Source organism: Giraffa tippelskirchi, chromosome 5, assembly GCF_054371585.1.
Source record: "Giraffa tippelskirchi isolate mGirTip1 chromosome 5, T2T-mGirTip1v1.2.pri, whole genome shotgun sequence".
In the NCBI taxonomy this organism is placed as follows: Eukaryota; Metazoa; Chordata; class Mammalia; order Artiodactyla; family Giraffidae; genus Giraffa; species Giraffa tippelskirchi.
The window spans coordinates 16838105-16852925 of record NC_137279.1 but is presented as its reverse complement, the minus strand read 5'-3'; the positions used below and the strand labels follow the sequence as shown (position 1 = coordinate 16852925).

At 48.6% G+C, this 14821-nt stretch overlaps 1 protein-coding gene across 4 annotated transcripts; it reads right to left on the bottom strand.

The window, feature by feature from the left end:
* Positions 1–3215: 3215 nt before the first annotated feature.
* On the bottom strand, positions 3216–13892 carry GLUL (glutamate-ammonia ligase). 4 transcript variants are annotated; one of them, XM_081485812.1, is made up of 8 exons: positions 13774–13892; positions 12604–12720; positions 10932–11110; positions 9452–9613; positions 6425–6571; positions 5898–6025; positions 5497–5696; positions 3216–4957 (listed from the first exon to the last, which is right to left on the bottom strand). In XM_081485812.1, exons 3-8 carry the CDS (start codon positions 11095–11097, stop codon positions 4639–4641), a joined length of 1122 nt encoding a protein of 373 aa, XP_081341938.1. In that variant the 5' UTR covers positions 11098–11110; positions 12604–12720; positions 13774–13892; the 3' UTR covers positions 3216–4638. The 4 variants fall into 4 exon arrangements, with proteins under 4 accessions (XP_081341938.1, XP_081341939.1, XP_081341937.1 ...); XM_081485813.1 differs by lacking the exon at positions 12604–12720 and having other exon boundaries at positions 12775–13892; XM_081485811.1 differs by lacking the exon at positions 12604–12720.
* Between the last annotated feature and the right edge of the window lie 929 nt (positions 13893–14821).

Genomic DNA, 14821 nt, shown 5'->3' with positions numbered 1-14821 from the left:
TCCAGACAGTGCCCAAGAACCTCCTGTCCGTTAAGCACAGGAGAGGGTAGAATTAGAAAGGATTGGCAGTAGAACTGTGCTTTGAGAATGATTATAGCATCTATGTCTTGACTCCCTACTCCTGGTGACAGCGTCTCAGACCAGTGAACCCACTTGAATGTATACTACTTCTGGAAGAGATATTCATAAATTTCTGTCTCCTTTATAAAGTGCTATAGTTTTTGTAAAAGGTTTGTGTAGGATGCTTCTATTGTGTATCTAATGTGTACATATATGCATATGTCTCAATATGGTATATGTCTATATTTTGTATATGTGTGTATGTCTATTACAAAATCAAGTTGACTTTTTCTTTTTTAATGAGTGGCTGGTGACTGAGCTAAAGGCTATAAAATGATAGGGCTCTAGTCAAGTCAGATTATTTACAGTAGCAATTTACCTGAAGCCTTTGGAATGAATGATGAATTGCCACAACTCATGAAACAACATGAGGCTCTTGGCAGCCTGACTCTAGCCAGAATTAACCAAGCCAGCAGTCATTAAAAATTCAATAAAATGGAACTTCATCTTAGTGCCATGACCAGAGTTAAAACACAGCCAAGCCACCAAGACTTTATGGGTTTAACAACACCCAATAGAGCTGTGGGCTTAGAGCTCCCAAAACTGATACTTAAAAAAATAATTCATTAGACAAGTCCTGCAGACAACATGACAGGTAAGGATACAGTCCTGAGAAAGAAAAAACAGGATCCTTGCCTGTTTTTCAAGTTTACTGTCACAAAGCTGTGTGAGTGACAGGCTTTCTTTGGGATAGCAAGTTACTTTTCAAACTTTGCACTTCTGTTGATGTAAGGGCCAAGGAGTGAATGAAAGTAACCTCAGTGAAGCCTTTGGTGAGATATTTGAAACTCTGGCACCAAGTATTTGTTTAGGAAGTTCTTTTATCCACTAGGTGTTCCCAGGTGGCACTAGTGGTAAAGAAGCTGCCTGCTAATGCAGGTTAGATGTAAGAGACGCCGGTTCGATTCCCTGGGTCAGGAAGATCCCCTGGAGAAGGAAATGGCAACCACTCCAGTATTCTTGCCTGGGAAGTCCCTTGGACAGAGGAGCCTGGCGGGCTGCAGTCCATGGGTTCACAAGAGTCAGACACAACTTAGTGACTAAACAGTAATAATTCTTCTGTTAGCTTGTGTTGTCATTCAGCTCCTATCGAATCACTGACAGGATGAAATTAAGGGAACTCATCCTTTTGTGAATACTGGCCTGTCTCTTTAAGGCTGAAGGCTTGACCGTCAGTCTCCATTTAATCTATCACTGGTAAAGTTATCAAGTAACCTAGTGTCTGCTAAATGAGCTATAAGAAAACACCTTAGAAATACAAAGGGATTGCACTGTGACATGTAGGCCAAAGCTAACTCTACCTAAGAGGGTGGAGAAGGAAATAGACTGGTTGTTTCCACCTAGATCCTGATGACATTAATTTAGAATTCCTTTTCTGTCCTTTTGAGAATTGGTTACAGTGAGCACAAAAACAGTGCATGCTTGGCTTATTTACTCAATGTAGTGCTTGTGCTGTACAGAATATGCCAGCCCTTCCCCTGCTCCCAAGAACCGTGGGGTGTGTGTGTGTTGTGGGGGGGGGGGATGACCCAGGGAAGGGATACTGACCTTGGCTAGGGAGAGGGAAACAGAGCTTCAGTTGAAATAATTTATCAGCAAAACCCAGAAAATGCCGAGAGCAAGAAGGCGCTCTTAATAATCATGCTGCAACATGGTGCCAACTGGGACCACACCCAGCAAACAAATAAGTAAAGATCATCCTACTTTGAAGATTGTCAGGACCTAACCTTCCAAAGGCTTCCTTCATAGCTCCGTTGGTTAAGAATCCGCCTGCAATGCAGGAGACCCCAGCTCGATTCCTGGAACAGGAAGATCCACTGAAGGGATAGGCTACCCACTCCGGTATTCTTAGGCTTCCCTTGTGGCTCAGCTGGTAAAGAATCCACCTGCAGTGCAGGAGACCTGGGTTCAATCCCTGGGTTGGGAAGATCCCGTGGAGAAGGGAAAGGCTACCTACTCCAGTATTCTGGCCTGGAGAATTCCATGGACTGTGTAGTCCATGGGGTTGCAGAGTCGGACACGACTGAGCGAACCTTCCAAAAGAAAGAAAAAAAAAATGTCTAGGATTACATAAGACTAGAGTGATACACACTTGCCCAAAGAAAACTCATGTCTAAATCTGCTGTTAACAGGCTGAAACTATCTCCAAACTGATAGAGGACACCATCTTTTTAAAAGGTAATCAATTACTATTGCCTGTAGTACCTGGCACCTTACAAAGTGCAACTGTTGGATGAGTGTTTTTGCTGGAGGTGTGTGCACCACAGAGGATGGAGCTCCTACCCAGCGTGATATAGAAATAAACTCAGGTAGGAAGAAGTTGAAGAATTTCCAGGGAAAGAGACAAAGAGCAGAGGGATACAGGTGTCTCCAGAGCCTTCGGGGGCATTGTGAACAGCTCACTAGTGCAGGGAAAAGCGTATCAAGGCATATCTGGGGCTGGCTTGCCCTCAGAGCTAGGTCAGCCTTGGAAGGCTTTAACCAGCATAGCAACGTGGTCAATATTTGCTATTTAGATGAACCACTGGCAGCTGGGCAGAAGGTGAAATGGAGTAGGGACAGTGAGACCAGTTGTAAACAGACTAGGCTGCAATAAAATCAAGCCAGTGTTCAAAACGTGATAGCGTGATAGGCCAAAGGCAAGCTCTGGAGCACAGGGAGGGAAGGGTTGGGGTTTGTACACTACTGCAAACTTTTAGGGCCGGGATAGGCCTTAACCCAAACACCCCAGATTCCCAAAGCATAGGATGGGGCTGGTTGGCAATAAGCCTCAGGAAGGATTCTTTAATTCCCAGAACAGGTAAACCTCAACTTACTTTGCCTCTTTTAAAAAAAAACTCCCCTTTTTTGGTAGTAAAAGGGAAATGAAGTGGCACATAGGGATTTAAAAGAATCACAAAAGTCAGAAGCAATCTTATAAATCAACCTAACATTTATAAGAGCTGCTCTGAGCAGTTAACAGTTTGTTTACAATTAAGACTTATCTAACTCTGAATATACTGTACATGGCAATTAGAAACTGTCATGGTAAGAAAAAAAACCACTACCCACTTTCCACAACCAACACAAAACAGCCAGAAACAGTAAGGAAAATGTAAGGACAAAGGTGGGGTTTGTTTTTATTATAAAAGAAAAAAAAATAGTAACTCCTCAGGAATCTTAACAAAGGAAGGGAATATTTCACACTCAAGAGAACAGACACCAAGATACAAAATTACAACTGTTTGGACTCCAGACTTGTCCCATCTCCTCCAGAGCAGAGATGGGGAGGAGACAGCTGAAGCAAACAAGCAATTCTGTAAAACAAAGACTTAGAAACCCTACAAATATGATTAAAATCTAAAATTCTGTTTTGCTTTAAAAAAAAATCTTTTTTAATATTATCAAAAGGCCTGCTTTAGTGACATGCTAGTCCCACTGGAAAATAACCCCAATACCCCTTGTCAGTAACATGCTCAAGTTGACCAGCCAACTCATATTTCCAAACCCCTGTGTGTACAAGTACATGTGTGTCTTTTAAACCTGGGGCTCAGGTGATGGCTACTGCTATCATGGGCTTCCACCTGTTAACCAACCGTCAGCCTCCCCAGAAGGGCGAGCAGGGCAGAGAGAAGCCCTGAAGTGGTAGTGAGGGAGTAACAGCCCCAAACAGCCAATTTTTCCAGCACACCCTCCCCCATCCCCACGCCCACTCAAAAGGAGATCCTTATTTCTAATCATACTTGTCTCAAATTTGGGTTCCCCGTAACCAGAATGGCTTTTTCTCCCTCAAGAGAAAACACACATTTATCTGCACACCCATATATATAATTTTTTTGTTTTTACATTTAAATATAAAAATACTACTCTGCTTTGTGTTATAAATGGAGGACCACACAATGAGAACTTTTTCTTTTAAGGTAGGGTTATCCATCCATTTATGTGGAACCTGTGAGGGCACTGAGCCCCAGGCAAGGGAAGCACCACACCAGGAGATCTAGGGTGTTTTCCTACCTGACTTCCCACCCTTCCTTCCCCCTTAATTCTCACTTTTGATAGAAAGTTGGTTATAACCTTGTAAGTAATGGAACTTCCCACCAAGAAATCCTAACCTAACCACAGAATCCAGCACCCCTGTCCCCCACTCAGTAACCACTCAGAAAAGGTCCTCCCCATCCCTTCACAATGACTGGGCTCTCTGTCCGGAGAGCTATGCCTATTGGACAAACACACCTGATTAAATGGAAGCAGTGGTTATGTTTCCCCATCCCCCTCCCAACTAATGCACTAGAAAGCTTCAGTGATAGGAAAAACAAAAGGGCAGGGGTAGGTAGGTGGTTGTGAAGTGATTAAGAACTTGACCCCTTCAATCCTGACCAAAGAAAGCAAGAGATATTAACTGGGTGTGAGGAATTAAAAAAAAAAAAAGACCTTGATATTCCACCCTTTGAGTTATAGCTATTATGACATTGAGAGGGGCGAGAGTGGGAGTAAGATGTAGAATTAAGAGGGGTTTTGAGGGCTGCAAGTCTAGTCCACTTAGTTCTTGTACTGGAAGGGCTCGTCGCCGGTTTCGTTCAGAAGACATGTGCGGATGAGGGCTTCCGTCACTGCGAAGGGGTCACAGTTGGCAGAGGGGCGACGGTCTTCGAAGTAGCCCTTCTTCTCCTGGCCAACAGTCCGGGGGATGCGGATGCTAGCACCACGGTTGGCCACGCCGGCAGAGAAGTCGTTGATGTTGGAGGTTTCGTGGAATCCAGTTAGGCGCCGGGCATTGTCCAGGCCCCCCTTGGGATCGTAGGCTCGGATGTGGTACTGGTGCCGCTTGCTTAGTTTCTCAATAGCCTCCTCAATGTACCTGGAAGAAACAGGCAAGATGAGGGTCCGACCTGCCATCAGGAAACCTGCCCTTCAAGGAGCAGGTGTGGATCCAAGAATGGAGTGACTCGTCTACGAAAGACTGTTTTCCAGGCTCCAATTCATCAAAACATGGCCCTAGGAAAAGAAATTCTCCACAAAGGCAGCACCCTGCCTATAACCTATATCTCTTAGTGCTGGGCATTCATGTCCCAATGAAACTCTCTCCCACCCACAGGCATTAAGCTCATTTAGAAGCTTGTACTATTACTAATTTAGTTCTTACTAAAGATTTTCAAATGCATTCATCTGTGTCAACTTTCCCCATCACCATCCTTGAATCCTACTCTTAAAAAGTATTTTGGGGGTACTTTCCAAATAGGAAGAAAATGACAGGATCAGAAGACAGTTTTTGAAGCTGAGTACTAAGAGCTAAAGGCCCCAACTGGGAAGGCAGCTTACTCATCCCCAGTACATCAAACCCCTGGCAGGTATTCTTGAAGAGAGAGTGAAATGGCCCCAGCAGGAGGCAACACTCACTTCAGACCATTATCCTCTCGCATGGCCTTGGTGCTAAAGTTGGTGTGGCAGCCAGCACCATTCCAGTTCCCAGGAATGGGCTTAGGATCAAAGGTGGCGATCACTCCAAAGTCTTCACACACACGATGCAAGATGAAACGGGCTACCCAGAGATGATCGCCCATGTCGATTCCTTCACAGGGTCCTATCTGGAATTCCCACTACAGAGAACGAGAAAATGGGCCTTTAAAGCAAAACCAGCTGCTCACCCCAACCCAGAAGCTGACACTTGCTCCCTGCTCACCTCTACTCCAAGCCACCTTGAGGGCTGTGGGTTAAGGAGTGGGCACCACAATAGTCCTTCCTAGCAAAAGCCCCCATGTGCCTCTAGGTGAGCCAGGTGGTGGGCTAGAGACCTTTACCTGCGCAGGCATGACCTCGGCGTTCGTGCCCCCGATCTTGATGCCGGCATACAAACAGGCCCGGTAGTGAGCCTCCACAATATCCCTGCCGTAGGCCTTGTCCGCTCCCACACCACAGTAGTATGGACCTGGAGAGGCGTCAAGATGGAAGGTCAGGAGGCAGGACGTCAAGAAAATTCCTATCTAAGTGAGATGCATGGCCCAAAGTCAGAAGTCAGAGCTCTCACACCTTCTCCTGATCACCATCCCTGCCTTTACCAGGAGGCAGATGAGTGGCGTGCAGTGGGCTTCTCTGGGTTGACCCCGAGGAGAGCCCATGGTTTCCCTGCAATGTTGACATTCAACATCCATTATTTGGATTTAGGTAACAGAAGGGCTAACTTTCTACAGTATCATTTCAGCCAGTCTCAGGGATATCCCTCTAGCTTCGTGGTCTACAAGGATTCACTCCCATCTCTGGAGAGACTTCCCTTGGCAATTAAGCACTTGGGGAGGAGCAAGATTCACCTCTCACCAAAGAGACTTACCTTGGGGCCCAGGAAAGCCGTTGGAAGGCCAACCAAAGGGGTGCCCATCTGTGCCCATGAGGGTATATTCCTGCTCCATTCCAAACCAGGGGTGCTGATTGCTCACCATGTCCATTATCCGTTTACAGGTGTGCCTCAAATTGGTCTCTAGGAGAAAGAACGAGTGGACACGCTATTAGACACATATAGACAAATGCACTGAATCCCTGTGTTGATGGGAAGTGGTCCTCAGATTCCAGGTACCTGAGATGTTATTTACTAAACTGACCAAGTGTCAACCTTTCTGTGCCCCGGTTAGTGTGAGAGGGGATGATAAGAGAAGCTATGATTATGTATCTATAGGGAGACTCTCAAAAGGCCTTATTTATAAATAAACTGGGTCACAACAAAGTCACATGGGAGAGGACCCAGAGGACACAGCAAGGGTTCACCTTATCTGCAAGCTGGCCCCCTCCCAAGTACCAAATGTCAGGCACTTGAACCCTCTATTCACAGAAGAACTGCTTCTAGCTGTCAGACCTGTTCCTGGTTTCTCAAGCATTTATAGCCAAATCTACAATTCTTACTGAGAGAATCATTTGTCTAGTCTATCAACAGCTTTACATTCCCAGTGAGAAGATACAAAGTGCTAAGTTCTATAGTACTGGCTCATGCAAAAAAAAAACCAACCAACCAACCAAAAAAAAAAAAGCGACAAGCTCAACCGGGAAAAATTTCTACACTAGAACAGATCTTTATAGACTATTATTGGCTGTTTCACTATGTCCCAAGAACCATTTTCAGACCTCTATGATATGCAAATGATACTACTCTAATGGCAGAAAGCAAAGAGGAACTAAAGAGCCTCTTGACGAGGGTGAAAGAGGAGAGTGGAAAAAGTAGGCTTATAAGTCAACATTAAAAAAATTCAGATCATGGCATTTGGTCCCATCACTTCATGGCAAATAGAAGGGGAAAAAGTAGAAACAGTGATAGACTATTTTCTTGGGCTCCAAAATTTCTATGGATGGTGACTGCAGCCATGAAATTAAAAGATGCTTGCTCCTTGGAAGGAAACCTATGACAAACCTAGACAGTGTATTAGAAAGCAAAGATACCATTTTCCTGACAAATGTCTGTCTGGTTAAAGCTGTGATTTTTCCAGTAGTCATGTACAGATATGGGGGTTGGACCATCAAGAAGTCTGAACGCCGAAGATTTGATGCTTTCAAATTGTGGTGCAGGAGAACTCTTGAAAGTCCCTTGAACTGCAAGGAGATCAATCCTGAATGTTCATTGGAAGGACTGATGCTGAAGCTGAAGCTCCAATACTTTGGCCACCTGATATAAAGAGCTGACTCATTGGAAAAGACCTTGATGCTGGGAAAGATTGAGGGCAGGAGGAGAAGGGGATGACAGAGGATGAAATGGTTGGATGGCATCACCAACTCAATGGACATGAGTTTGAACAAACTCCAGGAGACAGTGAAGGACAGGGAAGCCTGGTGTGCTGCAGTCCACAGAGTCGCAGAGTCAGACATAACTTAGCGACTAAACAACAACATTGTATCAAAGAAAACCCACAACTGCATCTTCCTAACAACCCTGAGATGGGTATTATAAGTATCCCTTTTTACAAGTGAGAAAAGGAGGCTCAAGGACGGCAGGGAACCTGCCCGGGGTAGGTAGCAGAATCAGGAAACCCTGGCTGTCTCAACTTCAGAACTCAGGTCTTTCACCACAATTTAATGCCTTCTAAAACAAAGACTTTGGGGGGAGGGGGACTTCCCTTGTGGATCAAATGGTAAAGAATCCACCTGCAATGCAGGAGACCTGGGTTCCATCCCTGGGTTGGGAAGATCACCTGGAGAAGGGGAAGGCTACCCAGTCCAGTATTCTGGCCTAGAGAATTCCATGGACTGTATAGTACATGGGGTCGAAGAGTTGGACACAACTGAGTGACTTTCACTTTTCACTTCAAAACAAAGACAAGTAAGGCTCAGAGTTACTAAGTGACTTGGCAAAAAGTCTCACTGGCTGAGTATGGCAAGACTTCATGGAAGTGAGACCTCCAGCTGAGTCTAAAAAAGTGAATGGCAGAAAACTGAGACCAACAGGTCTGCCAGAAAAAACCAAAGGTGCAGTTACAGCAAACCTCACGGCAAACGTATCTTATCAGTGAACCAAGATGCTCTTGTTTTAGTCAGTAGACAGAGAAAGAAGACAAGCTCTCTGGAACAAAAAGGCAACCAGTATTTGACATACAATTCTTCTCGATCATTTGCACATAACTCAATCCTCTATAAAAAATTTTATGAGATGGATTTTATTAGTTGCTCCATTTTTTTAAATTTATTTTTTAATTTGTGGATAATTGTTTTACAATGTTGTGTTGGTTTCTGCTGTACAACGTGAATCAGCTATGTGCTGTGTTTAATCACTCAGTCATGTCCGACTCTTTGTGACCCCATGGACTATAGCCTGCCAGGGTCCTCTGTCTATGGGGATTCTCCAGGCAAAAATACTGGAGTGGGTTGCCATTTCCTCCTCCAGGGGATCTTCCTGACCCAGGGATCAAACCCAGAATCGGCTGTAAGTATCCATATAGCACCCTCCCTCTATTCTCCCCCATTTTAAAATGGGGGAAGTGACAAGTATAGGGGACAAAACAACTTGCCCAAGTTCATAGCAAGTAAGTGGCAGATCTAGAACTCAAACCCAGCATTCTAACTTTAGAATTCAAGTTCTTAAAATCTACAGGCAGGAGAACTGTGACATGGGGCACTCCTCCAGCAAACAGATTTAGAAGAATCCAGTGTGGTTTTCTGCAGCCAACAATGGGAGGATGGACCACACAACCTCTCTCAGCAAAAAAAGTTCAGGATGAGGAGATGCATGTCCAATCCTTCAGACTTGTAAGAGTTAGTTAGAAGTTAGTTCTAACAGACAGTTCTGGGATAAGCTCGTCTTCCCAGTACCGATTTTGGAATACCCTCTCCCCCCGACTTTACAATTCATGGATTAGGATTAAGTCTATCCTATACACACCTGCAGGCTTTCGGTTGTACTTGAAGACTTCACAGAACACCAGCTTGTTGGGGTCCTTGCGGAAAGGGTCCCGAAACATGGCAGCAGGGACAAGATACATGTCACTGTTGGAGCCCTCAGACTGAAAAGTACTAGAGCCATCAAAATTCCACTCGGGCAACTCTGTGATAAAAAGAGAGGGACAAATTAAAGCTACAAGCACAAGAACTTCTCAGGGAGGAGTTCAGCATCTCATTTATCTTTTTATCTGTAACACTGTCTTGTCCAGAAAGCCAGTGATGCATGACTGCTGCTAACAACAGGCAAACCCTGATGTTTGCAGGTTGCCCTGTAGTCCTTTCTCTCTGAGTTCCAAGTAAGACCATTGCATCACTTTCTTAGAAGAAGTACAAATCACAAAAACAACCTAAGAATAATATTTCCTCTGTAAATAAGTCTGCTGGACACCCAGGAGACAAAGTGGACATCTCTAGTCAGTCAGTCATCATTTAAAATATTGAAATACAGGAGAAATAAAGACTCTGATAGGCCATCTGTGTTGCTTATTTCTTTCACTCCCCCCCCTACACTGTGTAATGGACAGTCCCAGTTCATTTGGTGTCCTTATTTTAACAGATAAACAGACACTAGCAGGATGACTTATTCAAGGGTGCTCTCACGTCACTTATCCACACTGTGTTTTAAAGGCCAGTTCCTTCATCTCTCTCCAGTTGACTATGAGTTCTCTGAAGGCAGAGACCAGACTCTCATCTTATACTTCCAGGGCCTGAGCAATACCTGCCACATAGCAGGTACACAGTATATGTTTTGTATTACAGCCATTCATTCATTCACCCAAATGTGAGCATTATCAGAAGAGTAAACTATCCTAAATCAGGTAAAAGATGATGGACCTCAGTCCCTTTCCAGAAGGAGGGCAGCTATGGTTTGTTCTAAACCAAAGAATAAAAAAAGACAAAGTTGTCCCAATTCATATAATAGCTTCTGTACGATAAGCAATCAGCCAGTTTAAGAATTCTAAAAGTGCATCCACTAAAAACAAATGATGGCTAGCTCTATTTAGATTCCACTTTTAGGGTGTTTGCTTTACATCTAGAACCTAAGTGACATTCAAAAGAGTTTGTATAGCAGATGGAATAGTCAGGTCAGAGCTGTGGTTTTCAAACTGGGTTCCTGGGGGTACCTTAGGTCAGTCTGAGATGGGATGCCCAAGTCAACAAAGTTCCCAATCCCTCTCTCCCCAGACTTCATCTTTTTTCCTTCGATATGCAAGATTCAATTTAAATAAAGGGGTCCATTGTTAATGCTTGGAGGCAGTGTAGGAGCTTAATGTTGACTGAATCAAGTCTGTAAAGTCCTGCCTTAGAAAAGCTTTACATCAGAATAAAGAGGCCAGATCTAGTGGCTTGGTCTCAGGCTGCCACCCACCCCCACGCTATTCCCATCTAACACGTACCCCCAATTCTGCCCGGCCTCTCACCTTCTACACACTTGGGTTCAGAATCCAAGGTTCGGGTCTTGCAGCGCAGTCCTTCTCCAGTACCATCGATCCAGATGTACATAGCTTGGACTTTCTCGCCCTGAGGTAGGGCCATGTACACCTGCTTGATGCCTTTGTTCAAGTGGGAGCTCGCCGAGGTGGCCATGGTGGAAGGTGTTCTGAAGAGAGAGAGAAAAAAATAAAATAAGAACACCAACTCCAAACAGATCCTCTGCAGGAATGACGCAACAAGGACAATTAAATCAAGAAGTCACAGAGGGAGTGGGGGCTCCTCCCTTTGGAAGTCACACATGCAAAAGTACAGTACATTTATTTAACTTGCTTTCAGGGAAATTCAAGTTTTATACTGAACAAAAGTCTCCTTATTAGCTTCCTCAAGCCAGAATCTAAACTTCTGAGCACAAAGTTCTATTTTTGCAGTTTGTCAGAGGTAGAGGAGTTGTTTCATTTTTCATCATACTAAGATACTGGGGGGTGGGGGTGGGGGTGAACCCAAAACAAAATACAAAAGTTCAGAAACAGTCTGCAGAACAGACATCTGTCTCCAAGTAAAATCCGGCCACAGAAAGGCTTGGCTGCTATGATCTCTTGGTTTAAGTTTTCCCTTTTCCTTACACCCCAGAGGATGCCTCAATAAAAAGTTCTTTTGAAGATTCCTCCACCCTTCCAAATAAACAACCCATCCCACTCCCATTTAGCTGGAAGGATGAAACCGGGGACTAGCTATAAGATTTAAGAGCTGGTGGCTTCCTAACAACAACTAATGTGTACTTTGGTACATTTGATCCAACCTGGATTTTAAGACACACACTGGCACGACTTCCATCAGTTTGAGGCAAAGTTCTCACTTCAGAGAGTAGACTTAAGTTTGAGAGTGACCAGATTCCACCAGAGAACTTTAAGTTAATTAAGAAATTCCCACTTCTAAATCAAAAAGATCTGGGGTTTCAAAAGCTGAGGCATGCTAAAATCGGCGAGCCACCACCGCAAAACCTCTCAAAAAAGAGACACTGAAGCCACAAAACCAAACCCCAAAACAAAGAGGAAACGTTCTACCTCCTTCCTCCCCCACTGATAGCCCAGGGTGGCTGGAGAGGGAACATATTGTTCTCCTCCAATGACTTGGGCAACTTTCTGAAGTACAGTGGCAAAGTTTCTATGGGCAACCGTCCATGTTTGCCCAGCTGAAAACAACTGCTTCTCCCTGCAACAGCCTCACCCTTCCCCTGAGGGAAGGGAAGCTGTCTGTCAAGTGTTAGCAGACAACTTTCGCCGACTCCCTCTAGACTTGATCAATCAAATCCCACCCCCTTTGCCCATTGCCCATCCTGCCTTTAAAAGCCAGAAGGAGCGATCCCAGACCCTTTTAGCTCCCAGCTATAACCCCGTCTCTGGCTTTCCTCTCCAAGCGGTTACCACCTCCAATTTCAAGTCACTTTCTCCCTTAAGCCTCGGGGCCTGCTCTTTTCGGTGATGCCAACTCGGTTCCGTGACGGGTTGGATGCCAACAACCGCCTGCTCTATCAACTAGTGCCGCCGAGATTTCACGTGGGGGCCGGGGGGGCGATGGGAGGGCTGGGATTCTGCAGTCCTTAGCAGTTTCTTGCAGCTGCGGTGGGAGCAGGGTCCTGGATCCCTGCTCCTCACTCACCCCAGCCACGTAAGGTCAATGGTATCGATGATGCCCTCTTTGGCCCTTCTCCTTTTGGAGTGGCGTTCGCGCCTCTCGTGGGTCTCCGGCTCTCGCTGGTCCACGCACCGGAGCTTTCTGGGCGAGGGAGACGGAGAGGGAGGGGGAGTCGGAGTGCGGTCGGAATCGCACCGTGTAGAACAGGAATACGAAGGCTCCTGAGTCGTCTTGATCTTGACTCGCGGTTTCTCTGCGGCGTTCACCGAGTAGGCGACGAAGCCGAAGCAGTTGGAGGGGGACCCTGAGGCCCGAGATTCCCGGTCGTCTTCATCTTCGTTCGTGTTCTTCGCGGATTTGCGGCCAGGGGAGCATCCCCGCTTCCCGCCCCCAGGGTAGTTGGGAAAATCCACTTTGAGAGCAGCCCTTTCCCACTGAAACGTCCGGAAAGTCGAAGCCCCGCCCCTTGGGCCCCCGTCTGGATCTCAAGGCGTCGCCGAGGGGGCCATACCCCTCCAAGGCCGGGGCGGGAGGGGGTGGGGGGGGAGCTGGAGAGTCCGCTGGAGGGACAGCGTGCCGCTGCTGCCCCTGTCCGGCCAGCCAGGCCTCTCCACCCGCCGCGCTCCCGGGCTCCCCATTGTTCAGTCACAGGGCTAGGCCCCCGGGACCCCGCGGCAGGAGCGGGCCGCACCACCGACTCTCCCGGCGCCTGGCCTCGGCGCAGGCGGCTAACCGCGCCCAGGCGCCCCGGGGCCTGCCGCCTCGGAGAAAGAGGGCGAGGCTCCCGCAGGGGGACCGCTCCATCCACCTCGCACGCTACACGGCCGAGCCGGGGGCGCCGGGCCCGGGCAGCGACCGGCTCCTCGGCTCGTCCTGCCCAGCGACCTCCAGGGGCGGCGCTTCGGGCCGCCAGTAGCTGAAGATCAAAACAACTCCCCGCCCTCCTCGAAGCCTGGCGCGCCACCATCGCCGACCCAGACCCGCCGGGAGCCGCGGGCGGCGAAAGCAAGCTGGAGGGCCCCCCCCTCCACACACACACCTCCCTCCAGGCCGGGGCGCAGAGTAGGGCCAGGAGGTGGGAAGGGGCCAAGACGATCGGTCAGGGCGCGGCGGCTCGGGAGGCGGCGGGGCCGGCGCGGCACACTTCCGAGCCCCCCATCCGCGCCCTCCTCCCCGGGCCGGCCAGGTGCTTACCTGGGCGCCGAGCAAAGCGGCCGGGCGAGCAGGCGGCGAGAGCGAGGTGAGGAGAAGAGAGGCGAGGAGGACGGGAAGGTGCCGCTTAGACAGCCTGCTCTTCTCCCATTCTCGGCTCTGCAGGGCGGCCCGCCGCCCCGCAACGCTTTATCGGCGGCTAGGGCCGCCCCCGGCGCCCTGATTGGCTCCCAGAGGCCCGGAGCCCGGGCGGATCAGCTGATGCACCGTCCCGGCACCGCGGCCATTGGGCGAGCAGCCGAGCGGGCGCCGCCGGGTGGGGGCGAGCGGACCCGGGAAAGAAAGAAAGGGAAAGGGCGGTGGGGGAGGGGCGCCAGGCAGGGCGGGCCGGCGGCGGGCGGAGGGCCCGGGGCCTGCCGGGAAGGACCCCGCCGGCCCGGGCTGCCGCGCGCCCCCGCCCGCCTGGCCCGGGGCCGTCCCCGCGTGCTCGCCCCACCGCGTCCCCCGCCGGCGCCCCCAGGTCAGATATTCTGAGGGAGGGTTCTTTTCCCAGGTCCCATGGCACGGCCCAGAGGAAATTCCAACCCGCAGGCACCCGCTTTTGCCTTTCGTTGTTAGAGAACCCCCAGCTCCCTTGCCCGGCCCTCAGGTCCTGCTTGTGAGGGAGTTCGGGGGTGTGGGGTCCGCAGTAGCCCCAGGCTCCCCGGTGCCTGGGCCGGCCTCGGAGGGGGCGGTGCAGACAGGGGCCTGCCGGAGGTAGGCCGGAAAGAGCCCCCTGGCCGGCCGCCTCGGCGGGTTTGGGTATGTGTCCTGAAGTCTCCCATCTCCCGTTTGTAGTGAACGCGCTGTGTTTTGTCTCGTTGCGTAGAGAGGATCCCGGCGGGCGGAGACACAGAGTCGGCCTCTGCCACACCTGAGGCAACTCTGCAGCCTCTCTGGACCCAGGTTCCCTCATCTGCAAATCAAATAAAGCGGCTCAAGAGAGGACCTTTAGAGCCGCGCAACAGATTTGAAATCCTTTGTGCGAACTGTTTCCCAAGGACAGCTGACAGGGGATTGAAGTCTTGGCATCTCCCCCTTTGAAACCTAG